Source organism: Oncorhynchus mykiss, chromosome 29, assembly GCF_057628025.1.
Source record: "Oncorhynchus mykiss isolate SJ-2025 chromosome 29, ASM5762802v1, whole genome shotgun sequence".
In the NCBI taxonomy this organism is placed as follows: domain Eukaryota; kingdom Metazoa; phylum Chordata; class Actinopteri; order Salmoniformes; family Salmonidae; genus Oncorhynchus; species Oncorhynchus mykiss.
Genome location: NC_143050.1, coordinates 11,459,969 through 11,481,376, shown reverse-complemented (window position 1 = coordinate 11,481,376; position 21,408 = coordinate 11,459,969). Strand labels below are relative to the sequence as shown.

General features: G+C 44.5%; 2 protein-coding genes across 2 annotated transcripts; both read right to left on the bottom strand.

The window, feature by feature from the left end:
• Positions 1-2,030: 2,030 nt before the first annotated feature.
• Positions 2,031-10,062, bottom strand: LOC110510204 (putative monooxygenase p33MONOX). The gene is made up of 8 exons (XM_021591580.3): positions 9,793-10,062; positions 7,947-8,051; positions 7,588-7,778; positions 5,802-5,922; positions 5,469-5,596; positions 5,083-5,207; positions 3,327-3,487; positions 2,031-3,026 (listed from the first exon to the last, which is right to left on the bottom strand). Exons 2-8 carry the CDS (start codon positions 7,969-7,971, stop codon positions 2,812-2,814), a joined length of 966 nt encoding a protein of 321 aa, XP_021447255.3. The 5' UTR covers positions 7,972-8,051; positions 9,793-10,062; the 3' UTR covers positions 2,031-2,811.
• A 997-nt stretch (positions 10,063-11,059) lies between these two features.
• On the bottom strand, positions 11,060-14,643 carry LOC118936290 (uncharacterized). Its single transcript, XM_021591585.3, has 2 exons — positions 14,120-14,643; positions 11,060-13,191 (listed from the first exon to the last, which is right to left on the bottom strand). Exon 2 carries the CDS (start codon positions 13,187-13,189, stop codon positions 12,296-12,298), a length of 894 nt encoding a protein of 297 aa, XP_021447260.2. The 5' UTR covers positions 13,190-13,191; positions 14,120-14,643; the 3' UTR covers positions 11,060-12,295.
• Between the last annotated feature and the right edge of the window lie 6,765 nt (positions 14,644-21,408).

Sequence of the window (21,408 nt, the reverse complement as noted above, 5' to 3'; positions counted from 1 at the left end):
AGAATAGTAAAACCTAACCACACACACATGATACAGGATACTTTTTCTAATAGCCGGACCTGGAGTGTCATAATTTCACCAACGAGTTTATTCTCATCAAGGTAAAGTACTCCTCAAGAGAATATATGTGATATTAGACAAATGACGGGATGATGGGAGTGTCAGATTTTAAGACATCAAAGCACAACAATAATGCAATATGTATATTTTGTTTCTTACTCATTTACTCAGACAAAATTATACATAGCTTTCAAAGATGGACCATTTGTTTTTAATGGCTATATTCCCTATGGCAGACATTATTCTAATGGTTTTAAATGTTTCATGAGTTTCATGGTAATGCATAGTCGTCAGTGTGTTCAATCACATTTTAATGTGGTCCAGGAGGATATAGCGTTATCATTGTCTGATTTTACACTCCCCACCCTAGTTCAGTGTAGACCAGGGGACAACCCCGTCATCAGTAGTCATGCAGAAGAGCACCTCTGCCTCTTGTGGACACGTCTGTGTGGGATGGTGTGGCCAGCTAGACAAACGGATGCTGTGTCTGTGAGTAGATCCTGTACATGTGTTCATCTGGTTGTGTCAATCTGTTGTTGAGTGTTGGTGAGTGTGTTGGTGAATGTGTTGTGTGAGTGTGTTGTTGAGTGTGTTGGGTGAGCGTGTTGGTGAGTGTGTTGTGTGAGCGTTTTGGTGAGTGTGTTGAGTGTGTTGGTGAGTGGGTTGTGTGAGTGTGTTGTGTGAGCGTGTTGTTGAGTGTGTTGTTGAGTGTTGTGTGAGCGTGTTGGTGAGTGTGTTGTGTGAGTGTGTTGTTGAGTGTGTTGGGTGAGTGTGTTGAGTTGTGTGTATTTATATTGTAGTTGATAAAATAATTTCATCAATGACAATAAATATAGGAATGAAACATGACTCTAAGTCACTTTGGATCAAAGCTGCTAAAGAACATATATTTTTAATATGAAAGGGAAAGCCTTCCCATGAACGTTCCCATGGTGATGTCATGGTGTGCTGACGTACCCATCAAAACTGACAATTCCAACTATTGCTTAACTTTGTGTGGGTGATCTAGAAGAGATTCTTGAAGATAAAGTTAAGAGCCACTGCGTCATAAAAGCCTTTGAATCCAAGTGACAGCCAATAGAGAAATGTATCTTGTTGCATCAAGATTTCGGGCGAGAGTTCCTTTGTGTAGATTTTACTATGATCGCCTTCTCCCCCAGATATATTGGTGTGGCCCACAGAGTTTTTGCTCCATAACAAACAGCAAGTCAGAGAGCAGAATGCTCAGTCACTGGCTGGGCAGCAGGCCGAGGCGAGGGTGGGCCGCTGTCTCCAGATCAACACCAGACATCCCACAGGGCTCACCGCGTAGGTGTAGGAAATGACATGCTATGCAGTCACTCTGGGAGAGATTTGGTGGGGGAACGGGAATGATTACTGGAAGGCATGGGTTGTGCCTGTGGCAATAAGAAGGGTGGCTTTGAATGATGCCATGGGGGGCTGAGGAAACCCAGTATGTTAAAGCATAGAGGGAATATCAGCTGACTGGCTGTTTGTGCCTATTTGCTTTACATGAACAACTGAGCTATTGATATTCACCGGCTTCATTAACAATTAGTAAACACGAGGGAATCTCACAGGGCAGTATATCAGTCAGGGGAACAGATACAGGCTGACATAGCAATACAGTACAGGGTTAAATTAAATCCGAGATCTGCAGCCTGTGAGTTGTCCAGCCACAGTGCAGATGGTGTCTGTCACAAAGAGTGGGATTCCACCTACTGGCGATAGTTAGTATCTGCTGAAGACGTGACCATCACAGTGTAACAGCTGCAGGTTTCCATTCCTGTCAATCAGTAACTATTCTTGACCTAGAAACAGTTATGAAATTGACCAAAAGATACATTTCCAAATCCCAATTAAAATCCATCCTTCACCGGCAGGTTCTTTGACCTCTGCAGTGCTGACCATCTTTCCACTGTTTCTGGAAGGTTGATGGTTCAGTCAAATCCTGGAAGATGGAACCATACTTTTATACTGTAGTTATCATTGTAATTTAATCAGATATTTACAACAAAGACCACAGGTGAGGTATATATATGGATCTTTTTCTATATATAAAAAAAGTGAAAATACCTGAATAGGGTCAGTCAAATAGTAACAGTTCTCTGATTAATATGCAACGTTATTAACATTCTGTTGCAGGGTTTTACTGACAGTGTTTCAACTTCAAAACGGTCGACTTGACAGCAGGAATGCGGATACACGGAAAGAAAAACACTTCCTTGAGGGTGAACAATAATCACCATAATGTTCTTGAAGACATGACAAATGTGAATCATTACATCGTACAGAAATCTACAGACAATGAAAAGCTGGTGATAGTGTACTTCTGAATGAGATTCACAAGCCAACTGAATGACCAAACCATGAACACATTTGGACTTTTACAGTCTTTGTCAAAACAGTGAGAGTTAGTTACACTTTGCAACACCATGCATCAGAACATCTTCACAGTCGGACCATACATACAAAGTCAATATACACGGTTCTATTACAAGGCAAAAGGCTGAGGCAAAACAAGGGTGTTAAATAATAGAAGTGGGGAGAGAATAGTCTAGACCAGAGGGCTCTCCAACCCTGTTCCAGGAGCGCCACTGTCCTGATTCCAATAATTAGCTGGTTGTTAAGCTGAATCAGGTTGGAGTGAAAACCTACAGGACGGTAGCTCTCCAGGAGCAGAGTTGGAGAGCCTTGGACTAGATGGTAGACCAGCTACAAAATGAAGGAGTAGTGACAACATGGTACGTCTCAGAAACCTGAGGGCGTGAGGATATTTATGTCTCGAGGTTTGAGCTTGTGTGGCCGTGCCGACAGTCTACTGCTCTCCGTGGTGGGGATCTCCATCTTGGGAGGGGCCTGTTGGTTAACAGCAGGGTCATAAGCCAGCCGAGTGGCCTGAGCCTTCATCACCTCCATGGGGGTGGGCTTCTGGGCCCCGCGGTATGACTGGAGAGCAAAACCCCCTGGAGAGAATACACAGGAGAACAATGACAACATGACAAACTCAACCTAGACTATGAACATCTCATAAAGTAATAATTTGTTGAATGCACAAATTCACCATAAATAAGGATGTCTGATACACAATGAAAATCAAGTGTACCGATTTAGTACACGACCATGTAAAAACAATCTTATTAATGTGTAATTCACTTCAAAGAACATTGAGCCAATCTACCAACAGGATTACAGTTCAGAGGAAGCAAAATGAAAACATGTAAAATATCATCCTCCCCAAATCCCATTAATGGTGTGGTCAGTACCTGGGTCGGTAGTGGATTTCTGAACAACCGGACGTGGTCCAAAGATACCCCAGCGTTCGACTGCTCCTCCCCCCTCACCCATGTCCACACTGGTGTTAGAGCTGGTACTGAGGTCTGAGCTACTGACAGATGCTGTCGAGCTCTGGCTGGACAACCAGCCCCTGCCAGGAACACAGAGAATTACCAGATGGTCAACCACTTTACAATGGCTGCTGAATAGGCTTCATACTCATGCTCATTTAGATAAGGTGAGTAAGGGCACATGTAAACTCAGCAAAAAAAGAAACATCCTCTCACTGTAAACCGTGTATTTTCAGCAAACTTAACATGTGTAAATATGTGTATGAACATAATATTCAACAGACAAACTGAACAAGGGGGGGGGGGGGGGGGGGTTAAAATCAAAAGTAACAGTCAGTATCTGGTGTGGCCACCAGCTGTATTAAGTACTGCAGTGCATCTCCTCCTCATGAACTGCACCAGATTTGCCAGTTCTTGCTGTGAGTTGTTACCCCACTCTTCCACCAAGGCACCTGCAAGTTCCTGGACATTTCTGGGGGAATGGCCTTAGCCCTCACCCTCCGATCCAACAGGTCCCAGACGTGCTCAATGGGATTGAGATCCGGGCTCGTCGCTGGACCAGACAGAACACTGACATTCCTGTCTTGCAGGAAATCACGCACAGAACGAGCAGTATGGCTGGTGGCATTGTCATGATGGAGGGTCATGTCAGGATGAGCCTGCAGGAAGGGTACCACATCAGGGAGGAGGATGTCTTCCCTGTAACACACAGCGTTGAGATTGCCTGCAATGACAACTAGCTCAGTCCGATGATGCTGTGACACACCGCCCCAGACCATGACGGACCCTTCACCTCCAAAACGATCCCGCTCCAGAGTACAGGCCTAAGTGTAACGCTCATTCCTTCGACGATAAATGTGACTCTGACCATCACCCCTGGTGAGACACATCCGCGACTCGTCAGTGAAGAGCACTTTTTGCCAGTTCTGTCTGGTCCAGCGATGGTGGGTTTGTGCCCATAGGTGACGTTGTTGCCGGTGATGTCTGGCGAGGACCTGCCTTACAACAGGCCTACAAGCCCTCAGTCCAGCCTCTCTCAGCCTATTGCGGACAGTCTGAGAACTGATGGAGGGATTGTGCGTTCCTGGTGTAACTCAGGTAGTTGTTGTTGCCTTCCTGTACCTGTCCCACAGGTGTGATGTTCGGATGTACCGATCCTGTGCAGGTGTTGTTACACGTGGTCTGCCACTGCGAGGACATTCAGCTGTCCATCCTGTCTCCCTGTAGCGCTGTCTTAGGCATCTCACAGTACGGACATCTGCAGTCCTCATGCCTCCTAGCAGAATGCCTAAGGCACGTTCACGCAGATGAGCAGGGACTCTGGGCATCTTTCTTTTTGTGTTTTTCAGTCAGTGGAAAGGCCTCTTTAGTGTCCTATGTTTTCATAACTGTGACCTTAATTGCCTACTGTCTGTAAGCTGTTAGTGTCTTAATGACCGTTCCACAGGTGCATGTTCATTAATTGTTTATGGTTCATTGAACAAGCATGAGAAACTATGTTTAAACCCTTCACAATGAAGATCTGTGAAGTTATTTGGATTTTTACAAATTATCTTTGAAAGACAGGGTCCCGAAAAAGTGACGTTTCGTTTTTCGCTGAGTTTATTTGGTGTCCTGTGTCAAAGTACAGCATATTTCCATGAATAAATGGTAACGAGGACATGGTTGCACTTACCTGCGGTTCTGTTTAGGTGAGCTCTGAGGAGTGCTATTCGGGGTGGACTGAGCAGATGATGTTTGCTTGTCCTCATGTCCTCCCTTATGTCCCGCTCCCATATCCACAGTTTGAATGTTCATTTTCTACAGGAAATACATCAAGGAAAAAATAACATGGTGTGAAGAATATTATTAACAGTAAAAACCTTATGAATCACTCCTCCTTGACATAGATTGCTAACTGAGATTTTGAGGATTCACTGATTTCACTTTGTTGATGCTTTATCAAACCTATCATGAAGGAAAATACATCTAATAAAAATATGGATGTATATTTCTGTTCATTATTATCTGGCTCCCGGAAAATAAAGTTGTGCCCCGTTAAGCAATAAAATAAAGACCCACTTGGAATGACTCAGGCATACGGTGGTGGTGGCGGGTCTCCTCAGCAGTGAGGCCCTTATGGGGGGTGTACCCAGTGTCTCTCAGCCCAGCCTGCTGCTCAAACCTGTACATGCTGTCCTGGGTTTGCTCTGGAAAAAAACATACTGTATTAAAGCAGGACGTGTTTCTCCGCTGAGACAGACAGCCTAACGTTATCCAAAACGAGCTTGATTACAATCCAAATAAAAGCTCATCAGTGTTCCATTAACGAGCAGCAGGATTGGAATAGGTCATGCTGAGGTTAATACACTACCAATACAGTAACCCTCGTTCACGATCATGGTAAAGTCTTACTGGTCATGAGAGAGTTGATGATGACGGAGGATGATTTGGCCTTCACCACGACAGGCATATTTGGCCTGTGGCCAGGGTCAAAAGGCGCAGCGTGGGTTAGGGTCATTCCAGATTCATCCTCCTTTAAAAATGAGAAGAAAAGAAAAGAAAAAAACACACCAATGGATCAGAGGCAGTTAGAGGAGCATTTGCATGAATAGGTCACCTGGGGTCATAGACACAGAGTAAAAAAATAAAAAATAACACCTTCCTAATATTTTCCCCTCATCTACACACAATACCCCATAAGGACAAAGTGCACACAGGTTTAGACATTTTTGAAATGTATTAAAAATAAAACAGAAATACCTTATTTACATAAGTATTCAGACCCTTTGCTACGAGACTTGAAATTGAGCTCAGGTGCATCCTGTTTCCATTGATCATCCTTGTGATGTTTCTACAACTTGATTTGAGTCCACTTGTGGTGAATTCAATTGATTGGACATGATTTAGACAAGGCACACAGTTGTTTATATAAGGTCCCACAGTTGACACTGCATGTGAGAGCATAGAGTGGCCAGATGGAAGCCACTCCTCAGTAAAAAGGCACATGACAGCCCACTTGGAGTTTGCCAAAAGGCACCTAAAGGACTCTCAGACCATGAGAAACAAGATTCTCCGGTCTGATGAAACCAAGATTGAACTCCTTGGCCCTGAATGCCAAGCGTCACATCTGGAGGAAACCTGGCATCATCCCTACGGTGAGCATTGTGGTGGCAGCATCATGCTGTGGGGTTGTTCTTCAGCAGGGACTGGGAGACTAGTCAGGATCGAGGGAAATCGTAGAAAAGTACAGAGATCCTTGATGAAAACCATCTCCAGAGCTCTCAGGACGTCAGACTGGGGTGAAGGTCCAACTTCAAACAGGACAACGACCCTAAGCACACAGCCAAGACAATGCATGAGTGGCTTCGGGACAAGTCTCTGAATGTCCTTGAGTGGCTCAGCCAGAGCCCAGACTTGAACACGATCGAACATCCCTGGAGAGACATGAAAACAGCTTTGCAGCGACGGTCCCCATCTAACCTAAAGGAGCTTGAGAGGATCTGCAGAGAAACTCCCCGAATACAGCTTCAACAAAGTACTGAGTAAAGGATCTGAATACCTATGTAAATGTTATCAGTTTTATTTTATACATTTGCAAACATATCTAAAAACCTGTTTTTGCTTTATCATTATGGGGTATTGGGTGTAGATTGAGGGGGGGGGGGGGGGGGGGGGGACGATTTAATTCATTTCAGAATAAGGCTGTAACATAACAAAATGTGGAAAAAGTCAAGGGGTCTGAATACTTGCCGAATGCACTGTATATACAGTACATATTAACTATAGTAATGTAGCAATACAACAGGATCTGTACATTGCCTAGTAGAATGGCATCACATACACACATCAGCGTGTCAGAGTACGAGGGCTGATGTAGTATCAGTTTTACCTTTTAGATCTAATGAATACGTTTACATACCTGATTCTAGATCAACACTCCTACCACGAGACGCTTTATGAATACTGACGGCACAGGAGTTTGGTGGCACCTTAATTGGGGAGAACGGGCTCACGGTAATGGCTGGAGCGGAATGGTAGCAAATACAGCAAACTAATGGTTTCCATGTGTTTGATGCCATTCCATTTGCTTTGTTCCACCCATTATGAACCATCAACCCGCTCAGCAGCCTCCACTGACGGACAGACACAGCACCATCCGAACTCTGAGGCTGGAGAGAAGTGGAAGTGTGGCATCTACCTCAGCCTGATGACGGAACCTCCTGGGTGGGACGACAGGCCTCTTTGCCCACAGGTTGTTGATGTTGATATCAGAGGGAGGCGGCGACATGGGCGCCTCCATGTTGTCATCATAGCTCATGGCACGGCGGGTCATGCCAATAGGTAGGGACAGGCCTCCCAGTTGCCCCTCTGAGGTCCCAGACTCCAGGGCTGAGGGGGGAATGAAGGATTAAAACTCTAAAAATCACTCAAAATGGTCTCAAAATACACAAAATGATGAGCTATATGTGTTGGAAGCATATGTTTACATATAACATCACCATTTAAAAACAAGTACACAACACTGTAATGCCCACTCTCACTGCCCCCCAGCCCTACCTGGTATATCGCCTGATCTGGACATTGTTTCAGAAGGCCGACTCTTATGGCTGACAATGAGGTAGTGTTCAGATGAATCCAACCTGACAAAAGATTGGACTGGACCTTAAGAGGAGGCAGAGAATATCAAATTTCAACAACCCAGAAAAACTTTTTTTAAATCAATATTTTATTTGTAATTAAAAGTACAGTGTACATGCTCATTGCAAAGAAACAATATCAGATAATCATGGGAAAACTTCCAGGTGCATGCTTGAGTCAGTGGCCAATGACAGCAAGCAACCTTAGTCAAAACAAGGGTAACAGCTTGTTTATTGACAGCCTTAGTCAAAACAAGGGTAACAGCTTGTTTATTGACAGCATTGCGCCACTGGGGAGAGTCAATGTTTCACTACTTGGCAGATGATATGGTGTTGTGTTCTGTTTTAGTGTTCTATTCTCGCATGCTATTTGAGAAAGCAGTCTGGACAAATGTGCCAGGGAGGTCGAAGTCTTCACTACAGAACACGACCTGAAATGTAGGCTAGTTCAATGCTATAGAGCTGAGATGGGCAACTGGTGATCCGACCTCCTCTAGGCCCGCTGATCAACCCCCCCAATTGCAAAATGTGTAGAATTGCAAGATATTAGCTGTAAAATGTCCCATTTCTCTCTGCCCAATGGCAAAATGAATAGAATTGCATGAAACTTATGAAATTGCAAAATCTTCTCACTACCAGATGGCAAAATGTGTAGAATTGCAGCAAACTTGCTTTAAATCTGCAATATTTTCTCTACAACTCATGGCAAAAAATGTGTAGAATTGCAGGTCTGTTAAAATGTTTTGCTCGCAAGGTGGGGGGGCAACTAAATTTTGCTTAGGGCCCCGGGCCCTAATACGGTTGTGTGTGTGTATGGGTGTACGTACTGATTTTTTGGGGCCCCCCACCATCCCTGATATATAGGCCCATGCTAACCATGTGTGTAGTGCTGAATGGAATTAATGACCGCTACAATAGGCTGGGTTTATCAGGCTCACTCTCAGACATTAAGGCCTGCTGATAAAGCATTGTGGGACAGGAGGAGGAGTACAGACCTTGAAAGCTGGAAAGGAACCAAATACAGTAATAAGAAGAGGACATGTTAGACAGGTGGTCTGTGGCTGAGGCCATGTTCAAAACAACAGCTCTAAACTAGAGCCGATCATAGCCTACATCGTCAGAACAGCACAGTATACGGCTATATAGTTATGTGTGACTGGTAGTCTAGCAGTTAGAGCGTTGGGACAATAACTGAAAAGCTGCTTGCGCGAATCCCCGAGCAGGCAAGGTTCTGAAGTTCTGCCCTTGAGCAAGGCATTTAATCCCCACAACAATTGCTCCCTGGGCGTCGATCAATGCAGCCTCTCTGGTTCAGAGGGGTTGGGTTAAATGCGGAAGACACATTTCGGATGAAAGCATTCAGTTGTGCAAATGACTACGTTTCCCCTTGTAAACACTATTTAATATCCGTGAATATGGCACACAATTACATTAATCGGATCATCTAATAATTTCTTATCGATTTTACGTTACGTGTCAGACGGTGTAACGTTAGACAGTGATACTTGACACATCGAGTAGAATAGCAGTAGAATAGAAGATCTGAGCGATCAAAACTGTTTGTTGGTCAAATAAAATATAATGCCTAACTACAACAATAAACTTTCAATTGCATTATACGAAACAGATGACCAGCCATAGCAAGCTAGAGAGTAATTGAGAATTGTCAGTTGCTAGCGAGCGATCATGATGCTTGGGTAACCGCAACAATGGTGACGATAGAATGAAAAACACGATCTAATACGTACAATTTAGTTTAAACTTACCAGATAAAAAGGCCCTACACCGCTTACAACAGACACGTTAAAGTTGAAGAGAGTCTTAACCTTACAATGTCAATGGGAAAGGTTACAGAACACCAAAGACACATCTCGGCCATGATATCCAGTTTCCTATGTGAAGAATAAAGGAAATTCCGCACAGTGATGGTACGTGGTTTTGTGTAGTCTCGCGAGAATATAACAACCCAAGTGGACGGTAAAATCGAAGTCTGTTGTATTTCGACGCATGTGACAAATGCAATACCATTTTATTTCATTTGATTTGATTGTTATGTCCTGACTCCTGTCACTGGGGGCACTGTGTGACTTGTTTGCACAAATCTACCATTGGACAATACCGTTGATATTCAGATAGCAATGTCCATAACAAGGCTTGCACATAGAGGTCTTGAAACTAAGTTTTATATACATTGTAATCTAATTCCCTTTCTTTTTATATATAAATAACATCCCTGGTTAATTATAGGAATTTCTAATCTGTTATTTACCATGCTATAAATCTCACTGAAGATACTGGACTGAACTGCCACCCATATTGTTTATCTTGCAGTATAATGCTAGAAGCACTATAAGTATTCAAAGAAAATAACACCCTCCCTACAATCAAACATGGGGGAGGTTCGATAATGATGTGGAGTTGCTTTGCTGCCTCTGGTACTGGGGGCCTTAAATGTGTGCAAGACATTATGAAATCAGCAGATTATCAAGATGTTTTGGAGACCAACAAATGGGTCTGTGTTGAAGTTCGTGTGTGTCTTCCAGCAGGACAACAACCCAGACACACATCTGAAAGCACCCAGGAATGGTTTGAGAATAAACACTGGAGTGGCCAGCGATGAGTCCAGATCTGAATCATAAACCTATGGCAAGATCTGAAAACGGCAGTTAGTGGATGACCCCACTCAACACTGAAGAAATGTAACAGTTTGCAGCTGAAGAGTGGGCCAAATTGGCAGTAGAAGTTAATCTTCGCCAAAGACTGTTTAATCAGGTATTAGCTCCTTGGTGCCAATCACTTTGTCCTTGCCATTTGTTTTCATGTTCTTAATTAACATTGTAAACTTTAGGTCCCCCCCCCCCCCCCCCCCCCCACAAAGCATTTTTTTGCAATGTCTACAATCTAATAACAACGTGTGGAGACCAAAAGTTTTTTTTTACATTTCAATTTATTTTAAGGAAAGATTGAGAATTATTTAAGAGAAGTGCAAAGGTCTATGTTTTGGAGCATATTGACTGACAATCACAGGCAGGGTGAAACACATAATTTATTAGATTACTGGTCAACAATGGAAAGAGGTACAAAAGCCGTACTATAAATGATAAAATATTTTTTGAACCAGACAAGTCAGTTAAGAACAAATTCTTATTTACAACGACGGCCTACCACCCCCGGCCAAACCCTCCCCTAACCCGAACAATGCCGGGCCAATTGTGCTCCTCCCTATGGGACTCCCGATCACGGGCCGGTTGTGACATAGCCTGGAAACAAACCCGGGTCTGTAGTGACACCTCTAGCACTGCCATACAGTGCCTTAGACAGCTGCGCCACTCGGGTGCATGATTGAACTCTCAACCGTTTACAAGTCAATGATAATATTGTTGTCTTTCAATTGATACATTTTGACAGACATTGTACAACATGGAGGACCATTAGAACACACAATCAAAAAGTGAAATACAACAATCTCACATGCTGTTTCACTCAGTGGGAATTACATGATATGATTGAAAATATCTGTACTATTTCATCATGGCTTTAGTAAGTGGAAGATTGAAACAAACTGCTCAGTTTTGCACACACCTACATTGTCATTGCATAACTCACATATCATACAGGGAAGAGGAAATCGCAAGAAGCATTTTCAGAACCACTGGGAATAATCTGAGTTGAAATACTCTGCTATAGGGAGCCTGATCTAGCTGTAGGATCACATTTTCTTCAGTTCCGTTTCTAACACTGTACCATTTCACTTGTTATGAAACTCTCAAAGTAGAATGGTTTTCCTGTTTTAGCTGCCAACTGGATTTGACCAGAGTTATCATTAGCAAAGAACGGAGTGCGATAGTTATGGAATCACTAACTCGCTACACCGGAAAGATTAGGATCCGTCATGTTTTTTAATGATAGGCCTTTGTACATAATCATAGAAAATTCAGCATCTTTTCCACATACCTTTATTCACCCAAATACTAGTCTTCCAAAATCCTGTCTCGTTCAACTACTGTAAGAAGCCTGATGTCTTCTAAAGGCATGATCAACTTTCCACCGACTGTGATATTTTGTGAGGCATACGCTAGTTTACAATGTGTCTTCAATTACAAAGTGTAAAACAAAAAGGTCAGGCCTGAAAAGTCATCGAGGAGAAGATGTTGCAATATGGGCCTGCATTGTCCAAACATACCAATCAAGTGGGACGTATAGTACATCAAGGATCCATTATGTACAATACTCAGCAGGGCTTAACAGGGTTGTACCTGATCTATGTGTCTACATCTCTGCAATGGCAGGAAGCATGCACACCCTGACTCTGGCTTCTCTCCAGGCCGAGCGACAGTCAGCGATCCAGTGTGATACCATTGTGTGTTTGTCCATGTAGCGAGTGCACTTCCCCCTCCCACCAGCAGGGGCCCTGTCTGAGTCGTTCTGGAACCTCCAGGAGAGTGGGCTGGAGGCATCAGGTTTCTGCTGGTCTGATGAAGATGTCTGTGGTGGAGCAGGGTCAGGGTTTTGCTTCTCTTGGTCAGAGGGGTCCATCAGGCAGAGCTCAGGGCAGCTGCCTTTGTGCTGTGTCAGAGGCGCGGAACACATGCGTGGGAAACTGTCGGCGCGTAGCGGGGGTTGTGGTCGAAGCTGGGTCACACTCGCTCTCCCCTCACCCTTACAGCCCTGTGAGTCAGGGGCGTGACAGGCAGCTAAGAGGAGTGCCTCCCCATGACCGTAGATGAACTCTAGGGGGTCAGAGACACTGGGGAGAACCCTACTGGAGGTCTGACCTGAGCTGACATTCACCACTCTCTCTGGGCCACTACACTCACTTTGACTCTCCTCCTGCTCTAACTGTGTGTGGTGGCTGACGTTGGAAATCAGAGGCTGACAGAGTGGCACAGGGTCCCTCAGTCTGTGCAGCCTCAGGCAGGGCCTCAGAGAGGCCATCGAGCCTACAGTGAGGATGTCACAGTCAGGTTGGGCCAGTGGGAAGGTTGGGCAGGCGAGCTGACAGATGGACAGGAAGTAGTCCTGGGTAGACAGAGAGGAGTGGACCTGGCCATGGGGAGGGAGGTGGAGGCTGTTGGCCTGGTTCATGTCCTGGACCAGCTCCTCATATCCCTCCCTGATAGTGGGTAGGCCCCTCTTAGCCAGGAGTCTGGAGCGGGGACGCATGCCTGGGAACAGGAGGGAGAGAGAGGCTGGTCAGATCAGTCTCTGGGAAGAGCCTCGGAATGATTGAGATATTTTGTTTTTGTAAAGCTTGGATTTGGTCAAATGTAAGCCATGCCATGATAATTTTGGCATGACTGATCAATTATCATCTAGTTAATTGAATAGAGGCAAAATTAAAATACAGGCAAAGTGTAACATACGTTTTGAAAGTGCGTATGTGCAATCGTTTACAGGAAGATGTGCTTAGTCTGTCTCCATGGTAACCTCTCTCCTCACCACATCTCAGGGTGTGCTCGTATTACAATGCAATAGGAGAGCAAAGTGGGCACACACATACAAACGCACACATAGTCCACCCACCTAACAACAAAAATATATTCCCACACACAAAGAAATACGTAAGAACAAAAATTCAAAAATGAACTTTGGGTGGGTTGACACTACCACCTTTCCTTTTCTTCAGGGCAACATGACACAGCTCTCCATTTTAGGACCCATTATGCCACTCCCTCCCTATCCTCCTAATGTTGTCTCAGGAACAACTCATAATGTCTCAGGAACAGTGGTCAAGAAGACAGACTGGAAAATGAACAGCCAGCCAGTGTTACTAACCTACATTAGGCAGGGGACTGAGTGCATAACAAACCAAATCCCTATTACATAACCTCATCTCCAATGACGTACATCTGCTTTACAGATCCCACATACTTGAATTAATTACATTTTAAACATGTATATTTATATAACAAAAATCCATAGAGCATCAGTGTGTCTATTTCAACAGAAGATGCCAGTGTAGTTATTGCTTGGCCATGCATGCTCTGATATAACCATTTAATTTCCTCAGTGCATGTACCATCGATTTGTATAGCTATCAGTCCAGGGGGCTGGCTTTGCCTGTTCTATGTAGAATATAGCAGAGCTTCTTACCTGTGTCTTATCTGTCTTTCAGCTGGTGTCGTTTGCTCGTCTACGTTGCCTGCTCTCACTCCTCTCTCTGCCTCTAGCCAAGCTGCCTCCAACCAACTGGTGATCTCCAACCAAGCTGCCTCTAGCCAAGCTGCCTCCAACCAACTGGTGATCTCCAACCAAGCTGCCTCTAGACAAGCTTCCTCCAACCAATTGGTGATCTCCAACCAAGCTGCCTCTAGCCAAGCTGCCTCCAACCAACTGGTGATCTCCAACCAAGCTGCCTCTAGACAAGCTGCCTCCAACCAACTGGTGATCTCCAATCTCTCCCCAGCTACAGCTACATCACGAAAATAATGACTTGTCCCCACCCCCTTTTCTCTCTCGCTTCCCTGCTCTCCCTCTCCTCCCTTGGCCGACTAAAAATAGCACCTCCATCCCATTCTGTGGCTGAGCATAATCATGTGCAAAATTGATTTTATGAATGTACAGTGTAGGAGAAACAAGGAGTGGGGGGAGTGGAATAGAGAGAAGAAGAGGAGGTTAGACAAGGGAGGAAGAGGAGGAAAGAGGCTACATTTAGAGAGGAGGAGAGACATCACGAGGAGGAGAGATATCGTGAGGAGGAGAGATATTGTGAGGAGGAGAGGAGGAGAGATATCATGAGGAGGAGAGATATCATGAGGAGGAGAGGAGAGATATTGTGAGGAGGAGAGGTTAATGGGCCCTAGGATTCAACACAGGGCAGAGATGCAATATGGCTCATCCCTATTCTACTGTTCTCCTACTCCATGTAGGAACAACATTACAGTCATTTAGCAGATGCTCTGATCCAGAGCAACTACCAACTGAGCCACAGTTGTGAAATGTTATTATTCCACATAACTGTTTACATGAAGTCAAATCAGAAGAACACCTCCCTTAGCACCCATAGTTGCCATAGTTTCCTTATGATAAAGATGTCATAACATAAACAGTATTGAACATCTACTAAGCATTTACTGAACATCTACTGAACATCTACTGAACATCTACTGAACATGTACCGAACCATCTACCGAACATGTACTGAACCATCTAATGAACCATCTACTGACGATCTACTGAACATCTACTGAACATCTACTAAAAAATCTACTAAAACATCTACTGAACATCTACTGAACATCTACTGAACATCTACTGAACATCTACTGAACATCTACTAAAACATCTAATGAACCATCTACTGACGATCTACTGAACATCTACTGAACATCTACTAAAAAATCTACTAAAACATCTACTGAACATCTACTGAACATCTACTGAACATCTACTAAAACATCTAATGAACCATCTACTGACGATCTACTGAACATCTACTGAACATCTACTGAACATCTACTTGGGACTATCCAAGTAAAGGTTTACCAAACATCCCTCAAATGGAATGTAACAGGCAAAATAAATATAGCAGTGAGACTCACCATGAACATGAATACAATCATTTTAGACTTGTAGACAGACAGCATAGGGCTGAAGAATAAGATTAAAATAACACCTACTGGATGTCATGCTTTCCACAAACAAACACAACAAAATTCCATCAAAACTCTGTACATAATTAGATACTATCCGCCGCCATTGTCAAATCAAATCAAATCAAATGTATTTATATAGCCCTTCGTACATCAGCTGATATCTCAAAGTGCTCTACAGAAACCGGTGGCTAGGAAAAACTCCCTAGAAAGGCCAAAACCTAGGAAGAAACCTAGAGAGGCACCAGGCTATGTGGGGTGGCCAGTCCTCTTCTGGCTGTGCCGGGTGGAGATTATAACAGAACATGGCCAAGATGTTCAAATGTTCATAAATGACCAGCATGGTCGAATAATAATAAGGCAGAACAGTTGAAACTGGAGCAGCAGCACGGCCAGGTGGACTGGGGACAGTAAGGAGTCATCATGTCAGGTAGTCCTGGGGCATGGTCCTAGGGCTCAGGTCCTCAGAGAGAGAGAAAGAAAGAGAGAAGTAGAGAGAGCATATGTGGGGTGGCCAGTCCTCTTCTGGCTGTGCCGGGTGGAGATTATAACAGAACATGGCCAAGATGTTCAAATGTTCATAAATGACCAGCATGGTCGAAAAACAAAAAGGCAGAACAGTTGAAACTGGAGCAGCAGCACGGCCAGGTGGACTGGGGACAGCAAGGAGTCATCATGTCAGGTAGTCCTGGGGCATGGTCCTAGGGCTCAGGTCCTCCGAGAGAGAGAAAGAGAGAAGGAGAGAATTAGAGAACGCACACTTAGATTCACACAGGACACCGAATAGGACAGAAGAAGTACTCCAGATATAACAAACTGACCCTAGCCCCCCGACACATAAACTACTGCAGCATAAATACTGGAGGCTGAGACAGGAGGGGTCAGGAGACACTGTGGCCCCATCCGAGGACACCCCCGGACAGGGCCAAACAGGAAGGATATAACCCCACCCACTTTGCCAAAGCACAGCCCCCACACCACTAGAGGGATATCTTCAACCACCAACTTACCATCCTGAGACAAGGCTGAGTATAGCCCACAAATATCTCCGCCATGGCACAACCCAAGGGGGGGCGCCAACCCAGACAGGATGACCACATCAGTGACTCAACCCACTCAGGTGACGCACCCCTTCCAGGGACGGCATGAGAGAGCCCCAGTAAGCCAGTAACTCAGCCCCTGTAATAGGGTTAGAGGCAGAGAATCCCAGTGGAAAGAGGGGAACCGGCCAGGCAGAGACAGCAAGGGCGGTTCGTTGCTCCAGAGCCTTTCCGTTCACCTTCCCACTCCTGGGCCAGACTACACTCAATCATATGACCCACTGAAGAGATGAGTCTTCAGTAAAGACTTAAAGGTTGAGACCGAGCTTGCGTCTCTGACATGGGTAGGCAGACCGTTCCATAAAAATGGAGCTCTATAGGAGAAAGCCCTGCCTCCAGCTGTTTGCTTAGAAATTCTAGGGACAATTAGGAGGCCTGCGTCTTGTGACCATAGCGTACGTGTAGGTATGTACGGCAGGACCAAATCCGAGAGATAGGTAGGAGCAAGCCCATGTAATGCTTTGCAGGTTAGCAGTAAAACCTTGAAATCAGCCCTTGCTTTGACAGGAAGCCAGTGTAGAGAGGCTAGCACTGGAGTAATATGATCACATTTTTTGGTTCTAGTCAGGATTCTAGCAGCCGTATTTAGCACTAACTGAAGTTTATTTAGTGCTTTATCCGGGTAGCCGGAAAGTAGAGCATTGCAGTAGTCTAACCTAGAAGTGACAAAAGCATGGATTAATTTTTCTGCATCATTTTTGGACAGAAAGTTTCTGATTTTTGCAATGTTACGTAGATGGAAAAAAGCTGTCGCAACCCCTATTACCACCCTGTTCAACCTCTCTTTCATATCGTCTGAGATCCCCAAGGATTAGAAAGCTGCCGCAGTCATCCCCCTCTTCAAAGGGGGAGACACCCTAGACCCAAACTGTTACAGAGCTATATTCATCCTGCCCTGCCTATCTAAGGTCTTCGAAAGCCTAGTCAACAAACAGATCACTGACCATCTCGAATCCCACCGTACCTTCTCCGCTGTGCAATCTGGTTTCCGAGCCGGTCATGGGTGCACCTCAGCCACGCTCTAGGTACTAAACGATATCATAACCGCCATCGATAAGTACTGTGCAGCCGTCTTCATCGACCTGGCCAAGGCTTTCGACTCTGTCAATCACCATATTCTTATCGGCAGACTCAGTAGCCTCGGTTTTTCTAATGACTGCCTTGCCTGGTTCACCAACTACTTTGCAGACAGAGTTCAGTGTGTCAAATCGGAGGGCATGTTGTCCGGTCCTCTGGCAGTCTCTATGGGGGTGCCACAGGGTTCAATTCTCGGGCCGACTCCTTTCTCTGTATATATCAATGATGTTGCTCTTGCTGCGGGCGAATCCCTGATCCACCTCTACGCAGACGACACCATTCTGTATACTTCTGGCCCTTCCTTGGACACTGTGCTATCTAACCTCCAAACGAGCTTCAATGCCATACAACACTCCTTCTGTGGCCTCCAACTGCTCTTAAATGCTAGTAAAACCAAATGCATGCTTTTCAACCGTTCGCTGCCTGCACCCGCACGCCCGACTAGCATCACCACCCTGGATGGTTCCGACCTAGAATATGTGGACATCTATAAGTACCTAGGTGTCTGGCTAGACTGTAAACTCTCCTTCCAGACTCATATCAAACATTGAGGTCGGGTGATTGTGGAGGCCAGGGCATCTGATGCATCACTCCATCACTAACCTTCTTGGTCACATAGCCCTTACACAGCCTGGAGATGAGTTGGGTCATTGTCCTGTTGAAAAACAAATGATAGTCCCACAAAGCGAAAACCAGATGGGATGGCATATCGCTGCAGAATGCTGTGGTAGCCATGCTGGTTAAGTTGTAGTAAAACGCCAAATGGATCTACCTCCTGGTCCTCTTCCCTTGCCTCTCCCACCAAGGGTAGAGACAGAGATGACCTCGCCTACTGAAATACCGGATTGGGCAAAGCCACCAGAAGAAGGCACCAGCCAACCAACTATTGAACCTGACTGGTGTCAGGAAGAATCACCCTCTGCCTCAAGTGACACCTCTAAATGGGAACAGCTGTTTGACTCATTGCTGATAGAGTAAGGGCTCTGTCATAACCAGAGGCCCATATATGCACTGTAAGAAAAGTGTTTCCTGTTGTAAGATATGTCATCACACTCTCTGCTCTGAGGCAATGGGAGGAGCAGCGGATCGGGTGCAGAGAATCAAAAGGTATATAAAGAGACATTTGCCATTACTTTGGCGCTGACTTCTTGAATTCTGAATTTATTTAGACAACCATTTGACTTCGGGTAAATTGACACCTGACTCAAATTACTTAAAGATTCTAACTTGTTGGATCTGAGGAGTGACTTTCCAATATACCGTTTAACTGTTGAACAGCTGTTTTGTCGCATATTGACCAGGTGCCGTGTGTCTCAGAACCTCGGCCTCATTGCGTGCCACGGACGCTGTGGTAGTTCAACGGGACTGAGAGTCACTCTAGTCCTTTAGTTGATCTCTTGTTTATACCTATGTTTATCTGAATTGATCCTGTAAGCATATTGACCAGGTGCGTGTGTCTCAGAACCTCGGCCTCGTTGCGTGTTACAGACTCTTTGATATTCCATTGGGGCAAGGGATCACCAACGGGTCCCCTCATCCAGTCCAAACTTGAATCTCTAAATTTAGTAAACCACCGACTCTAGTTCAACCTCTCAGCCAGTAGAGGGGAGTCGCTACTTAACTAAACTCTCAAAGAACTCTGACCGATTGAAACTCTGCTCCTGATCTCGTGGGTCTCCTCGTCATCTCTCAAAGGTAATTAAATAACTATTATAAGCATTTAATATAGAGAAAAGTGTTATCATTGTACCAGGCATTTTATAGAGCATTAAGGCATTTGCGTGTTTTTGATTAACGCTGTGTGTGACCAAGTAACAAATTGTGTATTTTGAAGTGTGTTTGATTGTAAAAGACAAAAAACAGAGTGTTTTCAAAATAAACGGTAGTCTTATTTTGTCTCGAGTAAAAGGTTCTCTCAAAGACAGTTAACGGCACGGGAGATAACAACTCTGACACTCCCCGCTACCGGGACACTGGAAACGGGGATCAATGCTCTATGACAGAATGAGTTACCATTAAAAGACAAGGAGGAAGGTGTGTCCAGTAATGATTCATTGAATTGTCTTATCGATCTATCTAAGTTTTATTTTCCAAGCGGTACATAGCCGACGGGCAGAGTATTGAGACTAAGTTGACTAAAGGTCTTCACACTTTAAACTAGATACATCACAGAGGGGAAACAGTCAACCACAGGGAAATCATATAGAGACTGGTAGGACTAGTGCTTAATAACAACTCAAGGACCAATTAGTGGTGAAGCAAAGAGTCTAGAGGATAAAGGTGGGGTTCACGCATCCCAGCTAGAGCTAGACCGTTGAGAGTGACAAGGCAAAAGACCTCTCTACGCGGACAACGCTTCAATATAGAAACAGAGGCAGGGCTATCTATAGTGCCCTGTCCAATCCAGGGAACGGGACGCTAACCACCTCTAGCACCCCGCTGCCGGCCAAGGGGCAGGGCTGAAGGTTTCGTATCGCAACAAAGTGTGCCTTGAATTCTAAATACATCACAGACAGTGTCACGAGCAAAGCACCCCACACCATCACACCTCCTCCTCCATGCTTCACGGTGGGAACCACACATGCAGTGATAATCTGATCACCTACTCTGCATCTCACAAAGACGGGGCGGTTGGAACCAAAAATCTCAAATTTGGACTCAAAAGACCAAAGGACAGATTTCCACAGGTCTGAAGTCCATTGCATGTTTCTTGGCCCAAGCAAGTCTCTTCACCTTATTGACCGGTAGTGTAAGTATTCAGACCCTTTGCTATGAGACTCAATGTTAATAAACAAACGCCAATGTTAATAAACAATGTACATTTTAACGAACACTGTAGAGCCTCAAAACACTGTTAAAACTATAATGTTGATATCATGGATGGTCAGTCTTTGCATCCATAACTCGGCCTAAGAATTTTAGAGTGGTTACATTTCTCCAAGGCAAACCCTGAGCTTTTTACCAAAACAGAGGCGGGGTGTACACTTTGTTATTGTTGAAATTAAGGATTCTAGCTTTAACACCTGAACATTATTCACTTGCGAAAGTCTCCTTGCTTTAGTGTACATATTCAAAAGCATTTACCATCAATTTCCGTGTTAAATTATTAACGGGTTCGTACTAAAAGGATGTCAAAACAGTCAGTCTGAGGAGAGGAAGCAAAGTCACGGAAATCATTAAAGTTGCAGTACCGTCCTATCCAAACTGGGAACACATACTGAATAATTCAAGTTATGATTCTACAGATAAATCATACTTGATTTATATTCCATAATGTTTTGTGGATACATATTGGGACACACCATAAACATTTTCCTTACTCATCAAGAACAATGAAGAATTTTCCACAGAAAAAAGGGAAGCCATTATTGACAATGAAATGAATGTGAGGATGGAACATAATAGAATTCTAGGCCAATGTGATCCTTCAGTCTCTATTTCACAGACAGTCTGGTAGATGAATACCCCGGCCTGCACAGCATTTTGTAGAAGAAGGATGAAAACGTCAACCAGTTGTAACCCTTAGCTAATTGGACATCAGCTCACAAACAGCAACGCAAACAACAACACAAACAACAACACAAATCAAATTAAATCAAATTTGTTTATAAAG